Here is a 21,114-nt window from a genome sequence, read left to right as displayed (position 1 = left end):
ACCAGGATGCCCAGGTCCCTCTCAGCAGAGCTCCTCTCCAACAGGTCTTCCCCCAGCCTGTTCCAAAACCATTGGATAAATCAATGTGTAAATTTATGGATGAAAACGTTAGCGCTCTTCAGAACTTAAAAAAAAAAAAATCCAGCAATGTTCTGTTCAAAATACATAGTTTTTAAACATGTAATTACTTAGGAAATTTTTGTGCTTCGGTTTTGCCATACGCTATGAGATAAAAGCAAAATGCTGATTGAAAAGAAAATGCAAAGGCCTTTGTCACAAATTCTGTTTCCTCAATTAAGTTCAGAAAATGAAAACAAGGGTGATAAAAATACTGGTAAAACATTGCTTTGAAGATAAATTATACAATAATAAACACTTCGCTGCTTCAAAACTTTACATAAAATATGCATATATTTATTAATATTCTATGGATATAATCAGCTTTTAAATAACACTTTCACTGGAAAACTATGTTCATATGTATCACCAGGAATACTTACTTTTAATTCAGAAGAAGATATAAACACAACAAACAGTACATAGCAGATACTGTAAAAGTGAATGGCTTACAACTTTGACCTAAGGCAATAATGCCTTTAATAATATAAACATGTGCACCTACATGTTCCTGTGTGCTCACATGGGATGAGAGAAGAATATAATTTAAGCCATTAGGGAAAAAGTCACACATTTTCTGTCATTTTTGAGATAAGCTATGAAAAAGTTGACCCCTCTACTCAAGGTGAAGTGTGAAATATTCTTTTAAAACTAAAGGGAAAATACATGAGTTGTCAATCTATAAAGTTCTAAAGTTGCAAAGTTTTACCGAGAAAAAATTCCCTATTTGAAAAAGCAATCGTAACACATTTAACTATTACTTTACTCAGTTAAAAGCTAATTTGATGCAGATTTCCTAAAAGAGAGCTACAACACATACAACACTCCTGAATGTCAGGATGAATCTGTACCTTGTGAGAAAGAAAAATAGTTTAGTATTTCTTCTAATTAGTAGCTAAATGTACACTTCTAAGTGAAAGTAGTAATTGAAAGACATGTCTTCTTTTCTAATTGAGTGTAAGTACTTTTGTTCGGTTATGTTTTTGGTGTTATTAGATAAGTGCCCCAAGGAGAAATGAAAATTCATTTGGTTTAACACATGACTAGAAGAAGATAAATCAAACACTAAATTCCAATAATAAAAGGAAAAAGACGTCAATATTAAGACGTTGTATTTCTCATCCTTGTTAAAAGACTTGCATGTAATTTTAAACATATCTTTATCTTATCAAATTGCCATTTATCATCTTATCACACTATCTTTACATACAAAATAGCTGTAAATATACCTGGCCAAATCCATACAGCTATCAGTCAGACTGGTTGATGAATTGAAATATTCTCTGCTAGCAGCCAGAACTAGTTCGATACTTCTTGTGTAGCTGACTTTGTACTGTGGCTTCCCTTTAGATGAAACTGGTTGATCCACTGACCAGATACTGCAATGCATCATTTGTCCAGCTAAGTGGATATTGTCTATACTGCTTGAGCACAAAAGACTTTCTGTGAAAATCTAAAAGGAAGAATGATAATTTAATAATATGAGACAACAGTTTCAATAAGTCGATCTGTATTGTATAGAAACAATTTGTTTGAATAAAAGGATCTTCATAAGAATTTCCCCAAATTTTTGTTTATAAAGTAAAGCAAAAAGTAACTAGGAACAAGTATCTAGTTATTTCTGCTTCCAGAATAAATATTTACAGTATGAATTCAGAAAACAGGAGATAAGAAATTTACATCTATGTTCTGAGGTGTTAACAAGATGTAATAGTTTTAAAATGCAGTTAACAGTCCAAAACAGTTGACACATTTTAGAAAATATGTTCAATTCCAGTAAAAGACATACAGGATACATATTAGAGAGGCTTTTGATAAAATGAATTAACACAGAAAGTTTGTGGCCATCGAAAATGCCATAAAACTGTCCACAGATACCCAAAAAATAACACTTGAAATGTATTTACATTTGTAAGCAACAACAAAGAATTAAGAGTTTGTAGATTACTGGGGAAATAAAACTCACCTCATAGCAAGCATCTGATTCTAAGCATGTATATACTTTCTGCTGCATGTCTAACATATCTTGAAGCAATTCTTTCCATTGCATCTCACTGACAGATGGTTGCCTGCAAACATTTTTAAAATTAAATATTCTGTTCCTCAATAAATTTAAAGAAGTAGATAACTTACTCACCTAAAATACTCTTTCTTAATTGCTATTTCAGACTTTAATCAATTTTTTTTTAATCAAAAATGACTTTAATATTAAAGACTCAACCTTTCTAATATTAATCAACATTTAATTTAAATAGTGCCTGTAGGTTAAAATTGTTTGACAACAACACAGTACCCAAACTGGTTTTCCATTTGTTTTCTGTGGAATAAGGTAAAGATTTTAAGAAATTCTCATCAAGATCCTCAGGTTGGTTCTGATACCTTCCAACAGAACACCAGAAAGCTGGCAGCATTATCTTCCTGCTGATCCAAAAACAATGGGATAAAAACAATTTTCTAACTGCAAATGAAGATCACTGAAAAGCTGTTTCCTGAAGGAAATGGCAAACAACTAATAGGTTGCTCCCTTCCAACCCAAACCATTCTACCATTCTATGACTATGTGCAACTGTAGGAGGATATGGCTGGAAGCTTATTTCATCTCTGAAATTTGAATGGTATTCAGTTTCTTGACCTTCTTGATCCATGGATCTGTGTTGAACCATGTTTCCTATAAGATTTCCTGTGTACTATCAAAATTCATACCAATGAAATCACTATGAAGGTTTCTAGATAATGCCTTAGCATTGAAAAAGTCACTGTTTCAAGATACACAAACTGTTTCAGCTAACAGTTATTTCCTCAAGTGGTATCTTTCACTTTTGCAAAGCAAAATATCTCAACAAGAATGTAGAAAAATTAATAATCTACTATTTTTCATGCTCCTAGCATGCACCAGTTGCATACTACCCTATCATCATAAACTGCTGTACTTGTTGCAAAAAAATATAATAATAATAAAATAGCAGCCGTGACTGTTTTAACCAAGTTTCAATCTTTTTATCTGCTACTGCTATGTAGTAATTGATCATATTGGACCATCTAAAAATAGTTCTTAAACAGAAAAAAAATGGAAAAATTATATTAAAAATAAGAGGCAGAAACAATGCATAGATGCAGTATGTTACCCTGCTTCAACAGCTTCTATGAAAACAAAAAAAAGTTGTTGTTCCACAAATTCTACATTTTCCATAAAATTAAACAGGTCTTTAAAAACTTCATTTACAACATTTGAACTTCACTGTTTATCATTTTGTAGCCAGTATGCTTTTTAGGCTAGCTGTACACAAATGCACTGAAAGAAGTTTGAAGTGAGAATGAGTTTTTTGTATGTGGAAAATGCAGCCAAAACACTAATCATGTTAATAACCAGTTTAACAAATGTGTTTTATGCACTCCGCGTTCAGTTTAAATACCAGTTCTCTATCATAATAAAAATGTGAGGTGCACTCTGTAAGGTTAAGTACTGTTCTGTTCCCTTACTGTCATTTCCCCCTTTATCTCCAATTCCTCTTTGAATACTAACTTGCGACCTGTGTGCCTTGTCAGCCTAATCATCAGCTTCCGTGCCTCCTCAGCATTGTCCTTTGTGTCTTTCACAAATGAAACAGGTTTCTGAAGCCCATGTTTCTCCAACAGCTCTGACACACTGCAAATAAATGGTAAACACTTTTAAATTCAGCACAGCTGCTGCAGCAGTCTTAAAGCTTTATCAAATCACGCTCTGCAAATCCAGACCTGTAAAGTCTGTAACAGTATGGATTAACCACAGTAATATTTTTTACTCAAAAAAACAAATAACCTTCCCATCACAACAGAAAACTTTCCAAAACATTTTTAAAAATATTCAAAGCCAAACATTTATGAAGTTTTACAATATTTAAATAGCTAAAATACATATATATTTTTAGTTCAGAACATAAAATCTTAAAAATAATCATTATGATATCCCTGAAAACACGATGAATATTCTTGCTGCTTTTTTTTTTTTGTTTGTTTTTTGTCATAGCAAAGTTCCTGATTATGCCCAAAATTTATGTAAGAAAACATTATTCTGGGAAAATCAAATACCTCAGAATTCGCTCCAGTTCATCTACTGCATCATGAAGACTGCTAGTTTTATCTGTTTCAGGCCTGCAAAGATACACAATCATTATATTTGTTAGAAGTCTTTTCCAACCTTAATGATTCTATGATTCTACAACATGCTTATGTTTGAAGCATTCCTTGATTAGAATCAAATAAATAGCTCTGCTTGAAAAAAAAATTAACATTCTGCTTCTTGCTGGAAAGATAATAAAAACTGATATAGCTTCCTCAGTCTACAAAAAGTTTATCCTTAGACTATTCTCCTTCCTATGTGTTGGAGACACTGAGAAAATAGTTTATATCTCCTATTTGCAACTTTCATTTCCTTTACAATACCTGCCCTTCATACAAGTTTTCCATATGGAGACCACTCTCACATGCTAGTAAGCAGCAATATACTCTTATGTGCAAGACACCACCAACTGTAACTAGATCAGCAAGACAAATACAACAACACTTTTCTTTGGTCTCAATTCACCAGCATATAAAAGCCTAAAAAACAAGTACAGAAGAAGTGTTGTTCTCAACTGACTTAAACCATCTTTTGTCACATTATTTGGTAGAGGTTATACATGTATGCACTCCCTGTGTGAAAGCCACTAAAATAAAGATAGGAACAGAAAATTCCAGAAAAATACATACCCTTTAATGATGTAGTAACTATCTTTAAAATATTACTTTAGTACAATAGTAAACATCTAAGATAGTTACAAATAATTAGCCTATAAAGCTTACCCATAACCTCTTTGTGGAAGGCATTCCAAAATATCATAGCAGAGAGCAAGCTGGTCATCTCGTTCACAACTATAAATACATTCCAGTGCTGTAATCATAAGCTGGTCTTGTTCAGGAATAATTTTTTGCTGACACTAGTGGAAAAAGAAAGTGTTCCACTGTATTTTTCCTTTAGCTAGTTAAACAGTTTAGTTTCTTTTGAATTAAGTCAATTAAAATTAAAACATATTTACTCCAAGTAAATAATTGCCTCCTGATTGCAATTAGTGAGTCCCTTAGTAACAACACAGTGAAGTCCCTGCTGAAGTTACAAAACCTGAAACATAACTCAGCTACTTTCCTGCACTGACAACATTTGAAGAAATACTGGCATTTCATTATACTCTACCTGAATTTGAGAGGTGAAAAGAATGGAAAAGAAACGAACTGCTGCAAACATTTGTCAGATCTGTTTAACACATACAACAGTATCAATATACATAAAAAAGCTGTATTTTTTTCTTCTCTGATTTCTGTCCATACATTTACAACATTCAATAGTACATAAAAACATATAGCATGTGCAGTAAAAGAATTGTTCTAACTGTACAAGAAGCATGAAGTGATCACACAGAACATTCCTTCTACTTACAATCACTGAACTCATCTCCTATTACATAATCCAGTATATTCTTTGCATTCATAACAGAAAGGGAGAATTATGTTTTCTAAAACATAACAAATGCTGAGTCCAAGAGGAAAGGAAAAAACATGGTTTGTGTTCTAAAGCAGATCATCTCTAACCCTATATTTGAATTCCAGGACCAGAACTTTCCAAGAAACCAGCTGAACCATAAGGATGGTGGTATACTCACAGCAGGTTTTGAATTCTGAAAAATCTTCAGAGGCAGAGTCAGGTCGTCCTTTGCTAATGTCACTAAATATTCTTTAAAAAGTGAATTTGCCAGACCAGGAGACTGATTTTCACAGCGATGAAGAAAAGGGATCATCCACTGATAAACATTCTTCACGTATTTTTCATCAGAGGACTGGAAAGCACAGCAAGTTACAGAGTGGGTAACATTTTGGTCAACGTAAATGAAACAGTCTCTACACATATCAGAAAATCCAGCTGAAGGCTGACCTTCACTACTGCTGCACTGACCACAATATTATGAAGTACTGAAACTACAAATTATCTGTCTGCTGCCAATGACGTGAGGAGACAAAGTTGTACATGAGTAAAACCCTATACTTGATGAAAGTCAAGGTCTCATTGTCTTCCCACAACTAGAGGATGAGTGAGAGATTTGCTTGCATCCTTATCAGTGTATCATTACTTTCAGTATGCAAGAATAAGTGCACAAGTTCTTTCCTTTAGAATTTACATATTCTTTGAATATTTAACATTTGATTTTATCTGAAGGTATTTTCTAACCTTTCCATAAAAGATACAGTTCTTTCTGTTCTGAAATGCCATACACAGGCTAAAAGCAATGATGATAAACTCATAAATGCTACAGAGGTGAAACTTTTTTTGCTAACATTTAATGATCATCAATAGCTGCACTGAAGATCTTTTAGTATGGGCCATTAAAAAAGCAGTTCACAGCTTTTACAAGACTGGTTTTATTAGATTTACTGACACTCAGTTCCATGCCCAGAATACATAATCTTGTCTTCAATTTTTGTTTTAGGAACAAAACAAAGGAAAAAAAAAAAAAAAAAAAAAAAAAAACACTGAATGTTAGTGTCAAGTTGAATTACAAATGGAGGTTCCATAGAAAAAAAAATTCAGACATTAGCTCATCTTTATACACACGCAATCTACAGTAACCTTAACTACTGCAAATATACTTATCTCCTCAAAATACTTACATTCTTCATCAACAGTCTTAGCTTTTCAATGTCTTTCATCTCTACTAGTTCCTTCAAAGTTAAGGTTCTATCACCATCAGTCTCATACACTACTGTCTCAAGAGTTATCAGATTGTCACAGAGCACCTGCAGACCAGGGATATTTCTCTCCATGCCAAGACGAACAAGTGATAAAGCACAGTCCACCTGGAAAAGGATTAAAAATCCAGCTCAACAATCATTTGCCAAAAAATAACTTCAGGTCTAGTTTACACTCCCTTTGTGTGTGTACTTTCTTTCACCATTTTCTTTGTTTAATGGGCAATTCTAATTCCTAGAATATTTTGCTGCCTTTATATTCCAATATGGTTTGCTATTCTCAGATTTATAAAAAAACACAAAACTAAATTTATCTGTTAAATGACTGAAGTTACGCATACATCTCTAAACTGGAGGGACATGGATTTGAAGGGTGGACTACTCAGTGGATAAGGAGTTGGTTGGAAGGTCACAGCCAGAGGGTTGTGGTTAATGGCACTATATTCAAGTGGAGGCTGGTAACAAGCACTATGTCCCAGGGGTCCATGTTGTACGCTTTAGCATCTTTATCAATTACATTGATGATGGCACTGAGCGTACTCCCTGCAAGTTTGACGACAACACCAAGCTCAGTGGAGTAATTGATACAGCAGAAACAAGGGATGTTGTAGCTTGATAAATAAATTTAAATAAATTAGCTTTAGGGATGAACATGAGTGATGAACTCTACTTGCACTGCTCATCAGTGCCACATATCTATACTACATATGGCATAGTATCATGTGACATAATAAAACATGCTTCCTGATACACAGTGCACAACATTCCCTCCCTTTACTTAATTACAGACATAAAATGTAATGGAAACATATTTCTTTGACTAGAAAAGTGCTATTGTCTGCTATGGTAAATCAAGTCTATCTATTGGCTTTCTGTTCATTGCTATGAATTAATTATTTAGTTGACTAAATTTCATAGAAAGCATTGGGAAACTAATCCCATTAATACCCATTAAGATAGAATTCCACTGAAGAATACTGAACAGACTGACACAGCCATCATCATTTTTTCACTGCTATTCTCACCTGCATGGCATATTTTTCAATTTCCTGTGCCCTGCTTAAATACCAGTCAGTTACAAGCTCTACTGAAAGCTCAGTAGTCCTGTACTTCAGTAACTCAGGTTGTGATTCATACAGAAATTCGCTTTCATCTTCTAAAGTTGGTTCAACAATTGCCCTTAAAAAAAGTAAATACATGTTAAAATACATGTTTTCTTGCCTTCCCCCCCCACTCCCTCCTCCAAATTAGGTTTTCCTAAACGTTCTGATCATTCTGAAGACAAATACATCAATAATTTAAAAATCAAATGCCAACTACAGTGTTTATTTTTCTCACTGATGTAACTGATAGATTCCAAACATGAAAGGGATCATGAAAAAATCATCTCTACTAAAGACACAGACAAGCCAAACTTCTGCTTTCTATTTTTCACACAAAAGAAGTTATATTATCCATTAATGCTGCTATAATCATGTTATGGATTACAGCATTCTGTAAGATACTCATCAGAAAATCACAGTGAACTTAACGCTTTTAAGTTAATGCGTTCGGTTTTCCAGTCTCATTAAGAAAGTTCAAAACAGAAATAACTGAGTATGAAAATGAGAAGCAAGTCTCACTGGGTATTTAGCACATTTTAAGAAAATAAACATTATATTAAACATATATATCACAAAAAATTCTTCATTTTCTTTATTTAAACTTACCTGCAGTCTGCTTTTTCACACCAGTCTTCTTCACGATGTTTCTGTTCATTCCAAGGAATAATTTTCAGTGTTCCTTGCTCGTAACTAGTAAAACAAAAAATTGAATTCTCCTGTCAATATTGTTTACAAAAATTCTGATGAATTAAACTGAGTATACAAGTGTGATTTTGCCTGTAGGATCCTATCTGTACAAAAACATATCCTACCTAATTTACGATGCATACCTCAAATATTTTCTTAGTTCAATTCAACATGATCTCGGTTTACAAACATCTACAGTGAAACATTTCATAAATGCTGAAGGAAGAAGATGAGATTCAAATTAAGAACAACACGAGCTGTTACTAGAATGACTAGTTATGACTTGTGATTGTAGGTTAGTTGTTTAGGCCATGTGAAAATCAGGAAAACCATACCAGGATACACAGAACATAAATGAGGGAGAAAAAGAAGCACCTTTTAGGCTGTGCTACTTGTAGAGATAAAAAATAAACCACATAGTAACTGAAGATATTAAAGCTGCACAGCACTGGAATAATGAGATTTAAATCTCATTCATTTTCTCCTGACCCCACAAAAAGCAACAGTAATACAGCATGGACAACCACTATTCACAAGTTAACTGATTCTTATCCCTCAAAGTGCAGAACTGTAACACAGTATCTTAAAAAGAAATACTTTTCCAATAAACAAATCAATTTCACAGCGTTGGAGTCAAACGAAACTATAAATCAGTAACTATAGTCACTGAATGCATACATATACGCACAGGTACAAAACAAAACACAGAACTGTCCTCCCTTGTATACAGAAACATTTCTCCAGTGTCATCCATTCTTCTTTTTCTTACACTATACACTAACAATAATATCCTGTGCCTTATCTGTAATAATTCCAGCCATCCACAAGAAATATGAACAAGATATAGCAATAAATTGGTGTAAACAGGCCTGCAGGCTGCAAAAAGTGAACAGAGAGGAGTTAAGAAAATTGAAAAACAGCTAATTCTTATGTTTCAGGTATATTAACATCCACATTCAACACCCAAAATTGGACAAAACACAGAAAAGAGAAAACAGAGAGCAGAGGACAAAGAAATGTTGCATTTAGAAGTTGTTTCAAATATCTGCAAAACTCTACGGTCTACTATCAGCTACTCGTACAACCACTGACAATCTCAGAATTCAGATCTCAAACAGCACAACTACTCTTAGAAAACAAGATTAAAAAGATTTTGGAACTGTACCTCTGATTTCACGTTATAGACATTTTTTCCCATCTTTGCTGTACATACTAACGCGGTAATTAATACAGGAAATCATTAGGTAAAAGGACAGCAGAAGTATACATCACGAATTTTAAACCATGCAAACACTGAATCTGAATGACAAGAAACCAAGACTTCCCAATGATTTCACACTTTTTTGTTTTTTGAGGGCTAAGCATGCTGCTACCTTTCAATATGAGACATGAAGAAAGAATAAAATAGAATAAAAAAAGAATACATCAATCCAAGCCTGTACTGTATCACACCAAATGAGTTCTTAATTAAGCAGCTATTTTCTGTATATTTGCCATAGACATGGCAGAATTACATCCTGCAATTAAAACTCCAGTCTAGAAAATAATTTTTAACAGCATAATTAGTACAAGAGGTTTAGAAACAAAGTTTGCACAGCTTGAAAAGTTTCCTAACAGACCCAAATGTTAGTATGTTTCTTTCCTCCCATTATTCTTAACATACTTAAAATCCTGTAGTCTCAGCAGTTATATTTCCATACGTAAGCAATAATTACTTACCCAGCATGAAACAAGAACTTCTTTTGCTGGGCTGATGCAATCACCTACCCTTCTCATCAGCTCATTTCAGACAACATTCTGTAATTGCCTTTCCCCATCTAAAACTAGAAATTTCTTCCCCATTCCTCTAACAGAAAACACCTTGGGCTTACCGTTACATTTCAACTGTTCCAAACAAGTTTTTTTTAAATACATTTTCAAATAGAAACCTTTCTAAGTAACAAACAGTTTAAATACAGTCTTCCATCAAAATAATTTCTCCAAAGTCCAACAATAGCTTATAATTTCAACTAACTTTCATTGCTTTTGAAGGAAAAAAAAGAAAACGTAGCTTGCTGAGGAATATCTCACTTAGTTTCTACTCTCCTTGTTTGACAGTTCCTCCATTTCCCTTCCCCTCACCTCCAAAATCCACCAACTGAAGGAGTAATGAGACACTTAGCATGCTTCTGCCAACCCTACTGAAAATGATGTGAGAGAAAAAAATGCAGTAAAGTTTTTGTGAAAGCTTGAGCAGATTGACAAGTCCTGGATGAAAGGTTTTTATGAAGTTGTTCACTTTTTCATGCCACTTAAACTGAAGATGATATTTCACTGTTTTTACTCCCTATACAGATACTAGTTTTCATCATTTACGTGTAAACTGATAACAAACACAGAAAAAAAGCACCCGTGTTCAAAAATGGAAAAATCTTAGAAAGAAGCATCATAAAAGTCCTCTAAAAATATCTAGTTCAGGAATATTTGAGCTATATATTAGATTCTTTATAAACTTCAGGTATACATGATGAGGTGCTTACCTGCACCTACTGTTTTGTTTTTTTTTTCCCTTTCCTTTTTACATCTGCTGTTGGACTTTTGCCCTCTACTAAGAACACACTCCAGTTTCAGTAGAAGCTTCTGCATGAATGAAAGCTACAGATGCCCACAGACTTCAGTTTCTGAAGTGAAATTACTTAACTTCTTAGGTTTTTCATAAATGCTTATTAGCAGATCTCAACACAGATCTCCAAAGAGAAGAATTTTTGATTCATGTGACAGTGACTGCAGTGCAATCTTGAATGGAAGCCTTGTATCATATTTCTTTCCCTTCTCACAGTAGAAGAATAGTAATCATCATTAACTATATGTTCTAAATGCATAAGGAAACCAACATTTTAAAAGAAAACAACCTCCTACATAGCTACAAAATATCTCATCCCTGTAGAATTAAGTAGTTATTTCAGTTTTAACACAAACACATCTCTTTCCAAGTGGAGTTCACAATACACTGACCCACAAATGAACTGCTTATTTCAATCACTGCCTCAACAATGCCAGAAAATTCACTACTCCCTCCTGGCCCCTATCTAATTGTGCCCAACCATCCTTACTTTCTGTTATCATTCTAAAAGGTTTAGAAAATCTCTTTGTATTTCAGTTTAAACACAAGGATTGGAATAAAGCAGTCTTGACACTAATAAATGATAGGAGATCCCAGTAGTAATTGTCAAGAAACACTTAAAGAGCTATATTTATCACAACATTTATCAGAAGTTTGGTTTCTTTTCCCAAAACGGTAGTTAAATTTTAGCACAGGTCTGCTTTTCCCCCCTCAATTTTTTTGTATCAGTAACTGTAATGGCACCATCAGAAATATAGCTATGAAACTCAAAATAAATAAATAAATAAATAAATAAATAAAATAAAAATACAGCTGCTATCAATCACAGAAGTGTAAGCTGAGAAAGATTTCGGGAATCTAAATGCATCCTGAAAACTCAAAAGCATTCAGTGCAAATGAAACTGAGGAGGAAGAGCTGGGGAAGTGAACAAGCGCATGCTATGAGACAGGGTTTCCATTTTTTTACTGTTACTTTGTTTGCAACACATACACAGCAAATTCAGCACCACTGAGATGCGTCAGAACGACTGCACAGAATACATAAATCTGACAGGTTCGAAAGTGAATTCAGCATGCACAAGTAGTTTGCTGAATGTGGAACACAGAGCCTATTTTATCACATCCATCATCCAGTCTCTCTGCTTGTGCTAAGCAACTTCACACCTTTGCTCTAGAAACTGAAATTCCGGAGGTCAGAGACAGTACTTAATGTAGAGTGAAACAGCAGTGTGCACTCATCCAAAAATCCAGGTACTGGAATTGAACACTGTAGAAACTAAGGCAAGCATCCCTCTCTTCCAATTAAAAAGAAACCACCACATGTCCCATAACTAACTTCATTCAAAAATTATCTGAGATTCTGTTTGGTTGGTTTTGCGGATCATTGTTTTGGTTGTTTTTTCTCTTCTGAGTCACTGCTTCCCCTGTTCTTTCCCTTTCTCTACGTCCTTTTCAACAGTAGAATAAACATGATTAGAAGTCTGTAAACTGACAGATTACGGAGATATTCAACTCTATTTCCTCAAAAAGAGCTGACTTCTCCCTGTATTGCTCGTTCCACTCTATTGTTTGCTGGCTTGGCAATTCATTTCATTCTTTGCCTTGACAAAAGAGACCCATGCTATTGCATCCTGTATCCTATCAAATGCATTTATTCAAACCTACAGATTATTTTTCTCTCCAAAGACAGGTTTTTCAAAAGAGGAATGTCTAATTTAGTTTTTAAGGTCAGAGTCCAATTCTTTCTATTACCAATGGCAACTTTGAGTGGTTTTTTTTGTTGTTGTTGTTTTTTCCCCAAAGATTTAAATCAGCAGGCCTGTCCCAACAACTCATCTAGCTGAAGATTAGTAATTAAAAAACAAACAAACAAAAAAAAAAAAAACCAACTAAAATTTGTACAAACTAAATTTAGACTTGAAATCAAAAGGCAATTCACTCCAACATACTTGAGAAGAGTATCTTTTTACTGAAAAACACGTACTTTTTTTCTTAAAAATACTGGGGGACACAGGAGTAACCCCTTCCCTTGTCTGATGACAGTACTGGACCTGGTGCATGCCAAGGTGCAATGGGAAAAAATGCTCTATAGAAAGATCTGAGAAAATTGCTGCTGGTACCCCCAAAATCATCTCCTTGATGAAGACACCATGTCCCCTCAGGCTTTTAAAAGTGCTCAGATCTCTAAACATCTTGACATTCTTCTGCTAACTTCACTCCAGTTCACCAAAATATTTCCTGGTTATCCAGTATCCTAGATGCACCTGAATGAGTGCAGTAGTCTGCTCTACCTTCTGGGTATGCTCTCATTCACACAGGCCAGGTTGCTGTTGGCCTTAGCTTCCAGGACATGCTGCTGGCTCATGACTTGCTTGTGCTCACCAGGACCTCCTGGTCCTTTGCAGCAGAGCTTCTCTCCTGTCAGTCTACAGCTTTCACTGTTCCAAAGGTTTCTTCATTCACAGGAACAGAACTGTGCATTTCCTTCAGGTTGTTCAGGTCACTCTGAACATCAGCTCTGCTCATGTATAGCAGCTCCTCTTAAACTTCCCACCTTCCTTGTCAACAGTTCATGTGGCCGCCTCATAGCTTTGAGTTCCTACTTGCATGCTCAAAAATCCTTTAAGACTAATAATACACATATCTACTGATCCTAACATTGGGAAATTCTTTCCATTCTGCCAAAGAAACAAAGATTCAATCTACTTCCATTTTCCAGCAGTAGACAGAAGTATGCTCTTGAACCTTAACTTCATACCTTCGCTGCCAGATTAACAGTGAAATCTTGTAATATTTTAAATCTTTAGAATTCTGCCTCCCAGCAAACAAATTGGTTTCTTAAACAAGCCAACCAAACACAACAAGAAAAATTTAAAAAAAAATGAAGTGTTCTTTCAGAAATGAGGGGAAGTTGTTTGTGAACAACAGCAATTTTAGGACTAGAGGCAATGGTTTCAAGCTGCGGCAGGGGAGATTCAGGCCAGACATTAGGAAGTATTACTTCTCCAAAAGGGTGGTGAGGCACAGAATGGACTGCCCAGGGAGGTGGTGGAGTCAACAATCCTAGGGGTGTTCAAGGAGAGATTGGATGTTGTGTTGAGGGACATGGTTTAGTGGGAGCTATTGGTAATAGGTGAATGGTTGGACTGGATGATCTTTTAGGTCTTTTCCAGCCTTGGTATTTCTATGATAAACTATGACAATTCAGAAAAGCCTTCCTTCCTGCCTTCTCATATATCTTATTAAAACAACAGAGAAGATTCAGAATCCATTTTCTCTGTTTTATACACATCACAATAATTTCTCTTTATGATCCATTACTTAAAGAAAAGCATAAAACAAGGGCTTTTACACACTGAAAATGTTCCTAATATTAACAAAATGACTAAAAGGATGACAGCAAATATTAGGTATCAAGAAAACGACACTAATTTCCACTCAGAAAAAGTATTATAAACTGGGAAAGATATCAGAGGAGTGACTATGTGAATAAAACCTCTTCTACATAGCAAATTACCCGGAAAGCACTGTTTAAACTTTCAAATGAAAGATGCAACTATAATGCTGGAAGGCTCCAAAAACAACCTGTAATCTACTCAAAAGAACTATCCTTCTGAAGTATGAGTTCAAAATCCTATGGGAAAAAATCTAAAAAAAATGAAACCTCTCTAATTCTATGTGAGCACTGAGCAATATACTTCAAAACTAATTCTGTAATCAAAGCATTTGAAAGAAACAACCTAGAAGCAAAAATTCTTTTAAATAATATTGAGAACAGCAGAATGATGTTCAAGACTCTCCTGTGAAGGCTTAAGTTAATAGCCAACATGAAATTGACATTAAACTACATTTTATACTCAAAGGAAAGTCGGATTAAAGCCTTTTCCTAATTCTTCCTTTGTGAGAGTAAGAGCCCGTGACAAGAAAATTCATGATTTTGAAGTTGCCAACAACTTAAGGATTATACAGTGTTTAAAAACAAATTCAGAAGAATACAATATTTATATTCCGTCCAGGAAAACAAACAAACAAACAAAAAATCCACTTCCATTTTTAACTGCTAATTTTGTGTGTTCTTAGAAAACACAGACTTCTAATCTCATCAGAGAAAATTTGGATCTGATGCTGCAGTTTAAGAGTCTGTGCTTACAGGTAATGGAGATAAGAACACCTAAATTCCTTACTTCCTAGTAAATCACCCCCAAAGACAAAAAAGTTTCCACAAATGGCACAAAGTAAAACAGCTAATGAAGATTTGCACAGGAGACAAAGCTAATTCCTTGATTCCAGGCAATGACTTAGAGAAGATCATCATATATGGAAACCAATTTATGTGTAACACTTAAGTTAATATCCACTAATGTGTTCTTACCAAGCCTCAGGCAACAAGAAAGCATATTCATGTGGTGAAGTAGTCTCTGGAAAATTGGAGAGCATTGCTTGTCTGTGTGGAAGTAAAGCTGATCCATGGAAAGTAAACAAGATTTCCAGGGCTCTGACATTGCTTTCCTAAACATAAAAAACAATAAACTGCAGAAGATTGATACAGACTGAAACAGAGCAAGTCATATAATGAACACCTGACTTCAAAATTTTCTTCCTCAATAAAGAAAATTTGTTCAGGGTCCCTGCATTTACTTATTTACAATCAAACAAAAACATCTTCCACATAAATTTCCATTGAGATTCAACTACTTTAAATGGAACAAATAAACACCTAAACCACAGCAGCAATAATGAAAAAAAATTAACAAAATATTAATACCCGAGCATAAGTTCTTGCTGAAAGCACGATATTTTGATTTCTGAATTTCTTGAAGAATTCACCATCATAGTGCTGTTCAGCTGAATGGGGACCACCAAGGATTTCCTAACAAAAAAAAAAAAACAACAGTTATAAAATTACAGACCAGTTTTTATGCAAGATTTACAACAGCACCCAAAACTATATACATCATACCACAGATAAATATATCTATATCTGGAAAAAAACATAGTGGAGGCTTGCTTTCTTTTTGTTTGTTTTTGATTACTTTTATTTGTTGGTTTTAATTTATCTCAGTATGGAAAAAGATACGTTTCTGATTGATAAGCTAAGACAATTCTCTGCTCTAATCTAATTAAAGTTTCTACAACATTAGTTACAAGGGGATGCAGTAAAAATTAAGCTGGGTACTATCAACTGCAAAGTTAAATTTTAAAAAAAAAAAAAAAAAAAAAAGAGAAATACAGATTTCCATTCCAAAAAGTTTCATTTCTATAACTCAAGAAAATAAAAAGAGGAGATGATAGAGAATCTGAATTAGACTGACTTCTTACTTAGCCTGACTGATGCAGTTTCGCAGTTTCAAAGCAAGTGATCCTGCACCACATTCCACATCTCATGCTTTTGTATTTTATTTCCTATGCTCAAAATTATTTTATTATTCAAGATGCATCAGATCTTCCCTGACATTTTACTTTAATGACACTCTTGTGTAAATGTAAAGTCCTCTTAATACCAGTTAACATACACTTTTAACTAAACACAACTTTTGCTAAAAAAAAAAAAAGGGGGGGGGGGGGGGGGGGAAGATAGGCTGTTTTGCTGGCAAATGGACACAGTATGTTCAAAGCAGGCTTCTGCCCAACTATGCCTCTCAAAGTTAAAAGCTAGCCATCTGCAACCTTGAAGCAGGAAAAATACAGTAGCTTGAACAGCAAACAGCTCACATTTCTCAAGTGAGAGACTGCTATATTTCAAGGAGACTATAAACATTAATACTACAACATATAACAAAAAAATATGATGATGTGACAAAAAAAAGTTACAGGACTATCTGTGTAATAGGAACTCGAAAAGAGCTTAAGCCATTACCAAGTTTCTCACCTCATAAGTTTCAAGGCGATCAAGGTAAGTTAACAACTTCAGCCTGCTCCTGCACAGTTCTTTTTGTTCCAGGGTCAGCCTGTTTCCAAAACAGATGCTTTCACATTTATAATCAACACCACATCATACGCAAATGAAGACAATAATTACATATTTGAACTAAAATATACCAAGAAATTAATAAGCTAAGAACTTGGACACAATACAACCAATTTAAAATCTCCACCGCTTTTCTACAAGGAATAATGTACATGAACGTAACTACGTTCTTATAACTACGTAGTTATAATAATCTTGTAATTCTGAGTAAAACATAGCTTAACATTGCATTTACTTTGAGAAGTTTAATGATAATAGCAGTTCTTGATTCTTCCTGGCCTCTTTTTCCTTTTTAGTGTCTGTTTCTTCATCTGACGACAACAAGTTTTCATAGTGAATGCCAATGTCTGCCTCCCCTGGTAAGATAAATCTGGAGGACAAAAACAACAACCAACACAATGCTGATAAAAACAACAAAAAGATGTAGGAAATAGCTATTACATATGTCTATCAACAGAGTTTTCTATTTAAGTCTTAAATAAAAATCTCAACTTCAATATAAAATTATAATACTGAAATTTGCTACAGTAAGGAGCAGACATGCAGCACAAGCCAACAAAAGGCATCACCTCTTCCCTACCCTCCTTAAAAATAATAAACACAACAATGATTACTGTTAAATATTGCTAAATGTCACAGGAAGCAGTGGAATTAGCAGCATTTCTACAGTGTACAATTGTAATAGGTGACTGGATAAAGAAAGAACATCCTACTCCACCTACCAGGAACTGAATGGCAATAATCTCTGCAAGCATTTCTGACCCCCTGCATTTTGCTCTGCTCCCCTCCTCAAATGAGTAACAAAGCATCATTACAACTAAGATACACAATAAAATATCCTTGTAGGAGCAGCTACCAGGAAAGCAGAGGAAACAGAACCTCACTGAAAAATCATGACACTGGAAGTTCTCCAGGATGCAAAAAATGATATCCAGAGAAAGCAAAAAGATCAGTAAAAAAGTACTTTGTGAAAAGTAAACAGTCTGCTTGCGGGCATCTTTAAGTACTTTGATTCACAGCACTGTAATTCTTCTTATTGATATGCTGATGCAGTGCATATTTTAACTATTACTTATTAGTTGATTTAAACAGAAATAAATAAGGAAAAAAAAAAAAAAACTTTTCCCAAACCTGCCACCATCTTCTCCTTTTCCTATGGCCACAAGAGCCTCCAGGTCTGTGCCTTTCAAGCCATACTGAAGCAACTTCTTAGCAGCATCCACGTTCTCTGGAACTCTTTCCAAACACTCATGAAGAACCCATGCACGCTTCTTAATTTTGCTCTGCACAAGAACAAGAGCATAGACCCATTGTTACACATTTCATGGAATCTTAAAATCATTAGGATTGGAAGAGACACCTAGGATCATCTAGTCCAACCAACTACCCAAAACCACCACAAGCACTAAACCACGTCCCTCAGTGCCACATCTACCCTTTCCACAAACACTTCCAAGGACGGTGACTCCAACACTTTCCTAGGCAGTTAATACAGTGCTTGAGATGCAGCCTCACCAGTGGCAAGTCGATAGGAACTACCATCTCCCTAGTCCTGCTGAATATACTATTTCTTATGTAAAGCCAAAATGCCACTGGTCTTCTAGTCCAGTTGGGCACACTGATGGCTCATATTAAGCTGGCTGTTAACTAATAACCCTATATACTTTTCCTCCACATAGCCTTCCAGCCACAATCCAAAGCAATAAAACCAGAGATGTTAAAGCCTCTTAATTTGTTTCTATCACTTAGAAAATGTCAAGTTAATCGGATGACTGTCAGTTTTCTCTCAAATAGTGGTCAGGCACTAGAATGGCCTTCCCAGGGAGGTGGTGGAGTCGCCTTTCCTGGCAGTATTCAAGAGGCGTCTGGATAGGGAGCTAGGAGATGTGGTTTAGTGGTTTTCTGTAGGTATTGCCATACCTACAGAAGACAGTTGGACTAGATGATCTTGTAGGTCCTTTCCAACCTTGTGATTCTATGATTTGAACCAAAAAAAAAGATGAAGAAAATACTCCACAAATGGTCATCTACAGTTTTGCTTATCAGTACATGAATTTTACTTTGTTCTGTTAATGTAATGAAGCTTTGCAAAGCTAATGAACAAATGCCAGATGACTTAGCAGCAATAAGAACAGAAATTACTACTTCTGTTCTCTGATTAGTATCTCTGCTGATTATACTATCAGAAATATAATGTTTCAGAGCTAAAGATATAGATATTATACATTCAACATATTCCAGAACAGCACTGGAGTCATTTTCAGTATTGATCTCTCCATATGCCTATGAAATTCTGTAACAGAAAGGAGATCACAAAATATTATTGGATTTATTGGCTGATCTTTGGTTGAGATTACATACCACATAGAGTCGATTATTTTTATGTTCCACGTAACATATGACTTGAGAAAAAAAAAATTAAAATCAGCATATATTTCTCTTGATATCCTGAAGACTTTACACCACCGCACCAGTAGGTTGCGCAGTTAACAATGCTCATCTGCTGGATTATTTTCTCTCACACCAAAACAATCAAACAAAAAAACTACGTTTGATTCTACAGAAGAGCTCCAGTTACAGGCTGGATTTGATGCAAGTTTCATTATTCAGCCTTTGCTATGGATACAAACCTAACCTTTCCACATAACTCTACAATACCTAGAAATTTCTTAAGAGCAATATATTTGCAGTTATGATTTATTTGCCAGGAAACAATCTAATGCTGCATGTGGAGACGAGATTACACCAGAGAAAGCACATTGATGGAAATTTCTCCTTGGAGATATTTTCTAATTTCAGATAAAAGCAAATTCTAAGTCCTCCAGATCAGGCCTTCAGTTAAATTAACAAAATGACTCTCTCTCACATGACAGACAACAGACACTAACAGGACAGCTCTCTGAACTGCCACTAATTTATGCTGCATAAATTAGAACACAATGGAGATTTCTGCAAAGGTTACACAGCCACTCTAAAAATAATAAATAAGTAAAATAATAAAAATCTAAAAAAAAGCTAAAGTCACTAAAACAAACCCACCAAATAGTCTTGAATTGAAGCAACATTAACAGCTGACTTCCTCCACTGCCTTTGATACACAAGATCAGAATCAAGGCCATATGCCTGAGCCAAAGACAGAGCTTCCTCATATTCTTCATTATCAATCTAAAAAGCAAACACGTGAAAATGAAAGTCTATATTAAACAATCAGTAATTAATTCTCTATGTTAAAACAGGTAGAGGGATAATTACTAAGGGTGTGCTTACGCAGGTAGGAAAGCAAACATAATGTAAGATAAGAATATGCAGAACTCCTAACTCAGGCCTCACAGTAACCTCTAGAAAAACCACAAACTTCTCAGTGAAAAAAAAGAAGCTGTTTAGGCAATCACGACGACATTAGCACCCCCTGAAAACTCTAATAGCTATAGTTTTAGCTTACCATTAGAATAACTGAAGTGTCCTAAATGAAGTACTGCCTTCAAAATAAAGATGCATCTCTTATGCGATAAAAGTGAGTCACAAGACTACTTCGTATGCATGGCATGTCTCAAAAAACATTCATATAATAGCAATATCAAGGTATAAATTAACCCATTCCCTGGATAATAACAAGCTAAATTAATTTAATTCAGTATATCCACCCATTCTTCCATTGTTTGTAAACATGTTAGCACAATGAGTCTGAAAACACTAATGAAACATGATGACCAGCAAACATCCTGTTACTTCAATTACAATGCTGGTTTTACCTAACTTATGTTAGGTAACATGATACACTGCTGTCTATGAGGCCTTTAAAAATATGCGCCAAGTGTTAAAATAGCAACTCCTAAAAAATAAATAAAAAAATAAATAAATAATAAGAAGAAAAAGACCTG

General features: G+C 34.8%; 1 protein-coding gene across 1 annotated transcript in view; it reads right to left on the bottom strand.

The window, feature by feature from the left end:
- NBAS (NBAS subunit of NRZ tethering complex) overlaps positions 1-21,114 on the bottom strand; it is a 142,276-nt gene that overhangs the window by 95,656 nt on the left and 25,506 nt on the right. The window contains exons 16-30 of the mRNA XM_072332376.1: positions 20,273-20,398; positions 18,365-18,516; positions 17,469-17,603; positions 17,135-17,213; positions 16,031-16,135; positions 15,638-15,774; positions 8,583-8,666; positions 7,899-8,052; positions 6,796-6,981; positions 5,793-5,966; positions 4,939-5,072; positions 4,186-4,248; positions 3,641-3,763; positions 2,084-2,186; positions 1,347-1,570 (exon numbers count right to left, since the gene is read on the bottom strand). Of these exons, the coding sequence (XP_072188477.1) occupies positions 1,347-1,570; positions 2,084-2,186; positions 3,641-3,763; positions 4,186-4,248; positions 4,939-5,072; positions 5,793-5,966; positions 6,796-6,981; positions 7,899-8,052; positions 8,583-8,666; positions 15,638-15,774; positions 16,031-16,135; positions 17,135-17,213; positions 17,469-17,603; positions 18,365-18,516; positions 20,273-20,398 (1,979 nt within the window). The remainder of the gene's footprint in view (positions 1-1,346; positions 1,571-2,083; positions 2,187-3,640; positions 3,764-4,185; positions 4,249-4,938; positions 5,073-5,792; positions 5,967-6,795; positions 6,982-7,898; positions 8,053-8,582; positions 8,667-15,637; positions 15,775-16,030; positions 16,136-17,134; positions 17,214-17,468; positions 17,604-18,364; positions 18,517-20,272; positions 20,399-21,114) is intronic.

The sequence above is a fragment of the Excalfactoria chinensis genome, chromosome 3 (genome assembly GCF_039878825.1).
Source record: "Excalfactoria chinensis isolate bCotChi1 chromosome 3, bCotChi1.hap2, whole genome shotgun sequence".
NCBI lineage: Eukaryota > Metazoa > Chordata > Aves > Galliformes > Phasianidae > Excalfactoria > Excalfactoria chinensis.
The sequence above is the reverse complement of the archived record's forward strand: the minus strand, read 5'-3'. Positions and strand labels throughout refer to the sequence as shown.